Source organism: Pteropus vampyrus, unplaced genomic scaffold (assembly GCF_000151845.1).
Source record: "Pteropus vampyrus isolate Shadow unplaced genomic scaffold, Pvam_2.0 Scaffold55, whole genome shotgun sequence".
Taxonomy (NCBI): domain Eukaryota; kingdom Metazoa; phylum Chordata; class Mammalia; order Chiroptera; family Pteropodidae; genus Pteropus; species Pteropus vampyrus.
The window spans coordinates 4,835,981-4,840,891 of record NW_011888836.1 but is presented as its reverse complement, the minus strand read 5'-3'; the positions used below and the strand labels follow the sequence as shown (position 1 = coordinate 4,840,891).

The window sequence follows — 4,911 nt, the reverse complement described above, 5'->3', positions numbered from 1 at the left end:
ACCTTCCTAAGAGTGGACATGTGGAAGAAAGCTCTTTACAAAGCAGTATAACTCTCAGAGAAAGTCTAGGCTAATGTGAAGTTCTTAGGCCTGTCCGGGTGCTGAGTTTGGAAGCCCTGTCCTAGTGTTCTGGCTACCTCTGTTTGCATTGGTGCCTGCTCTGAGTCGTGTTTATATGAACACAGTAGCCTGCCCGGAAGCGTAGCCTGCCCGGAAGCACTCGTACTAAAGATGTGCTGCTCATACCGCACAACTACTAACTTATCTGCGGGTTTAGAGAATGAGCCTTTTTGGTGCCACATTTTCTAATCTGGGAATGTTCACTGAATGTTTTATTGCTGTTGGGTTTTATGCTCTCCTGGGTCAGGGAGATTAACACATAATTTTTTTTAATTGGAAAAATTTCAGAATGTTAAGAATTTAGTGAACCCTTTTCTGGGAGGATACACTTCATTAGCATACAGAGATGTCTCCTAAAAGTCAGAGGGAGCGATTTGACTCAGCTAAATGCCCCGAAGGCAGCCTTTCTTTACTCTAACTTTATACTTGGCATTTGTCCAGCTGCTTCTGCTTTAGAGGGTCTGGGGCCCCTAATTATCACTTTGCATGTGATCCTTAGGCAGTGACCTGGGAGACTTTATGGACTATGACCCAAATCTCCTGGATGACCCCCAGTGGCCTTGTGGCAAGCACAAACGAGTTCTGATCTTTCCTTCGTACATGGTGAGTAGTGGCGGAGAGATGGTCGGTTTGCTCACCCCCTCGGCCTCCAGTGTGTATTTAGAGGTGGCATGCTCGCCTTAAAGACGGCTGCTCTTCCTGGGATTGGGGGACTTGATTCACACACTGCTCTGTCTGAAGACCTTCTCGAGGGCTCCTCAGTGTGGCTTGCTTACAGATGAACCAGCATGCACTGGTCCAGGATTCTGCTGGTCACCTGGCCTGCATATATCACATCATCTGTAGACCCCACTAGGATGGTATCAGACACATCAGTGGCAGTGTGGAGTTCAGGTTCAGCTCTGTTTGGAGTTCCTTGGTGACTAGGCCTCTGCGTGTACTCCCAGCAAACATTTGGCACTGGGCTCGGGATGACGGAATTATCTCCTGGGAAAGTGAAAGTAGGACAATGTGGGTGTAAAATGCAAAACCTTTCTTTCCTTGCCATTTTTATTTCTTGGGCTCTTCCTGTTTTTCCCTTTGTGTAATTTTGGTTTCTGCATTTGGCTGACCACCATTTCCCACCACTCTGGGCTGCCATTTCTCCAGACAGCAGTGGGGACTCACAGGGTCCTGTGTGCTTTCCTGGGGCAGACTTGTCCTGACTTGGAGGCCAGCCAAGCCCAGACTACTGTGAGAGGATGGGAGAGCAGGGCTCGTGGGGAAACCCACTGCACCAGCCCTACCACAAATGACATCAGGTGGGAGAGCACTGACCCAGAATGTCCCCACTGCCTCCCTGCCAGGCCCAGATGGGACGGGCACAGCTGAAACCTCTTGCTCTCATTCTCTCGCTCCTCCCCAGCCTGTGCAGTTTCAAGAGCCCTAGCCCCAGCAGTGAGCAGAGGGTCCTTTATCTGCTGGAGGCTCTTATGTCTGCAGAAACCAGAGTGGGGCCCAACCCCATGTACACCAAGGGCACCTGAACACTCCCTCAGAGCTTAGAGTTCTCAACAGTGGGATTCTACCCTCTAGCTTTTCTCCTCACGGAACATTTGGCAAGTGGCTGACAGAGAAACACTGGGCAGAACTCAGGCCCTTGCCAGTGACTTTCAGCAGATATCCTCTTGTAATTTGGCAAACAGCTCGGAGATCATTCTAATATGCCACATTGAGTCAAATGAATTACCAAAGGCATTTAGTTTAAAATTGCCCCTACTCCTCACTCTCCCATCCTTATTCCCAGTTTCTGACACAGCAAAACCAGAGCCATGTATAGTTATTTTTTCCCACTCTGTGACCTGTGATATGATTAACCTATTTTTTTTAAACCAGAGCTTATTCATATAAGCTAGCGCATCATAATACGTGTTCAATAAATGACAAGAATCATCGTCCTAATGTTAAGGAGGGAGCAAATGAGAGGTCATGACTTGTGTAAGACTAAGGATTCTTTATGTTGTTCACTACTTTATTAAAGTTCACCTTATTAAGTAACTTGGGCAGGAAACTGTGGCTCAGGGAGCCTGAGCAAGACTGTTAAAACTGACAGACAGGAAGTGGGGTGAGGAGGCCAGAACTCGGTGCTGTTCTCGCTTTGCCTCTATATCCCACATCCCTCAGCAGTCGGTGGCAGAACTGCCAGCTTCAGGAGGACGCGAAAATGATTCTTTGGGCCGACAGTTTAACAAATTTCTAGGTAGCCAAGAGAATAAGAAGGTGCATTATTTCTGGTTGACATTAGGATTTGGCGGGGAGCTCGTCCATGGACATATTGTGTCTGGTAATAACACTGACTTCTCCTTTTTAGGCCTGGTGGTGGGCTGTTGCCGGAGCTGTGTCGTTGTTCATTCTTTCTTTTCTTTTCTTTTCTTTCTTTTTCTTTTCTTTTCTTTTCTTTTTCTTTCTTTCTTTCTTTCTTTCTTTCTTTCTTTCTTTCTTTCTTTCTTTCTCTTCTTTCTCTCTCTCTCTCTCTCTCTTTCATGATTTCATTGTGAGCTTCAAGGTTTGGGGCTATTGTCTAGGTGTGTGTGCCTGTGCACACAGATAATTTTTCCTCCTTTGACAGTGTGCTAGATGACTTGCCAAGTCAGCATATATATCCTAACCTCCTTGTTTTATGTTCCCAAATAGGTCATTTTTTATTTTACCACATTGAATCTACAGCCCATGCTTCCTATAATAGTCCATTTTTTAGAGAATGAAATTGCTCATGAATTTCATTTGCCTGGTCAGCTCCATAAGACCTGTATCTCCTCTTTTGGCCACAGATACTGGTACTTCGATAAAATATGGGAGACCCACTTTTCAATATTTTTGTCTTAAGTCACTGCAGAGCATGTCATGTGTTACAGAGAGCCTCAAACTTGCTCCCAGGAGACCTTCTCTATAAGTAGACATGGATTACAGGGCTGTTACACATGCATTTTACATTGAGCTTGCAGGAGTAAGTTGGGGTTTTGTTTGTTTGCTTTATTTTGTGTGTTGGGTAATAGGTATAGAATTTGTCCACTCAACCAGTATTGACTGAGGCCCTACTATGTGCCAGTCCAGGTGCTTCCTTATACAGTGGAGATCAAACCAGCCACAACCCCTACACTGCTCAACCTCATAGTGAATGAAGAAGTCAGTGAACAAATAGATAAATCACTGGTCATGATGATGGTGAGGAAAGTAATTGGAGATGACAGGGAGGGTTGGAGGTTGGAGGTTGGAGTTGGGTCTCAAGGAAGGCTCCTCGAGGACATGGCATTGAAAGTAGGTACAGAGGGGTGAGAAGGAGCAGCCATGCCAAGCCTTGGCATGGGGAGTCCATGAGCGAGACTTTGAAGTGTGAAAGAGGTTGACTTTGTATAAAACCAATATTTTTTACAATAAACATCACTGCCCTCTGTAATAGGCACTGACTACCAAGGTGGACAGAGACGACAGGGTTATTTGACCCAGGTTGTTGAAGGCCCTAATCTTAGAGGGTCTGTGGTCCACCTTGGCCCTTAGGCAGATGGGCATGCTGGCCAGACACCTGGCTTGGAGCACTTCTGCGACAGTGTGAACCCTCATCTTTGGCAGGCCGCCCCCTGCAGGTGGACGTCAGACATGTGTGAAGCCTGTGCAGCCCTGCTCCTCTTTCTCCTCTCCAGGCTTCCCTGATAAGGAAGGTCTTTACTTGGAGACTGGGGAAGGGAACCAGGGTGCTAGGTTACAGACTGACTGTCCACACAGCATCGCCCACCTCCCTCAAGGTCAGCCCCCAAGGCTTCTGGGGTCCTGCTGCCTGTGTTTGTCTGTCTTCCTTAGGCCCTCAGGGAAGTTGAAGTTAGGCCAGCCCAGTAGAGGCCTCAAGGGGAGGGCTGTTGTCCCGTGTTTTGGGGTGCCCTATACCTGTGGAATTTGAGGGTCAGAGATATTCATGTGGCCTCTGCAGAAGCAAGCAACCCTGAAAATGACAAGCTGGTCCTTTCACCCCTTCAGATCCTACTGCAGCCATTTTTTTTTTCAGATTAAGGTATAATTTACATATAATCAAATGCACAAATTTTAAATGTAAGTTCATGAATTTCGTAACCTCTACTCTGATCAAGATAGAGAACATTTCTGCCCCTTTAGAAAGTTCCCGCCAGCCTGCCCCCTCTGCCTTTCCCCGTCTCCCCACAAAGGCAACTGCTATTCTTACTTCTGCTACCTCACATTAGTTTTGCTTGTTCTAGAACTTCATATATATGGAATCATATACTGTGAGCTCTTTTATGTTTTCGGTCCATCCACTTTTCTGCACGACTTAATGTTTGTGAGATTCACTTATCTTATGTGTATCAGTAAGTTTTTTATTTTTGCCAAGTAGAGTTCCATTGTTTGGATAGACCACAGTTTATCCATTGTCCTGTGGATGGACATTTGGGTTGTTTCTGCTCTAGGGGTATGATGAATATTGCTTCTGTAAACATTCTCAATAAGTCTTTTCATGGACATATACTTTCATTTCTCAGGCAAATACATAGGATCAGGCTTTCTGAGTTGTAGTGTAGGTGATGTTAACCAGCCCAGATGTAGTTGGATGTATATTTTCATTCATGTTGGTTCTAAGTATAAGATACAAAGGCCACTCATTGCCATAGTTGGGACATGCCTTAAACTGGGAGGGTTCCAGGGGTGAACATTTCCCTGAAGCTCAGAAAGAAGCCTGTTATTTACAAAGTTTAAGTGGCACCCCTTTAAAATTGGCCTTGCTGTCATCATTCCAATTGTATTTTT

The 4,911-nt window shown here is 45.8% G+C and overlaps 1 protein-coding gene across 1 annotated transcript in view; it reads left to right on the top strand.

Moving 5' to 3' along the window:
- CABLES1 (Cdk5 and Abl enzyme substrate 1) overlaps positions 1–4,911 on the top strand; it is a 119,393-nt gene that overhangs the window by 98,867 nt on the left and 15,615 nt on the right. Inside the window, exon 7 of the mRNA XM_011360490.2 lies at positions 620–723. Within this exon, the coding sequence (XP_011358792.1) occupies positions 620–723 (104 nt within the window). The remainder of the gene's footprint in view (positions 1–619; positions 724–4,911) is intronic.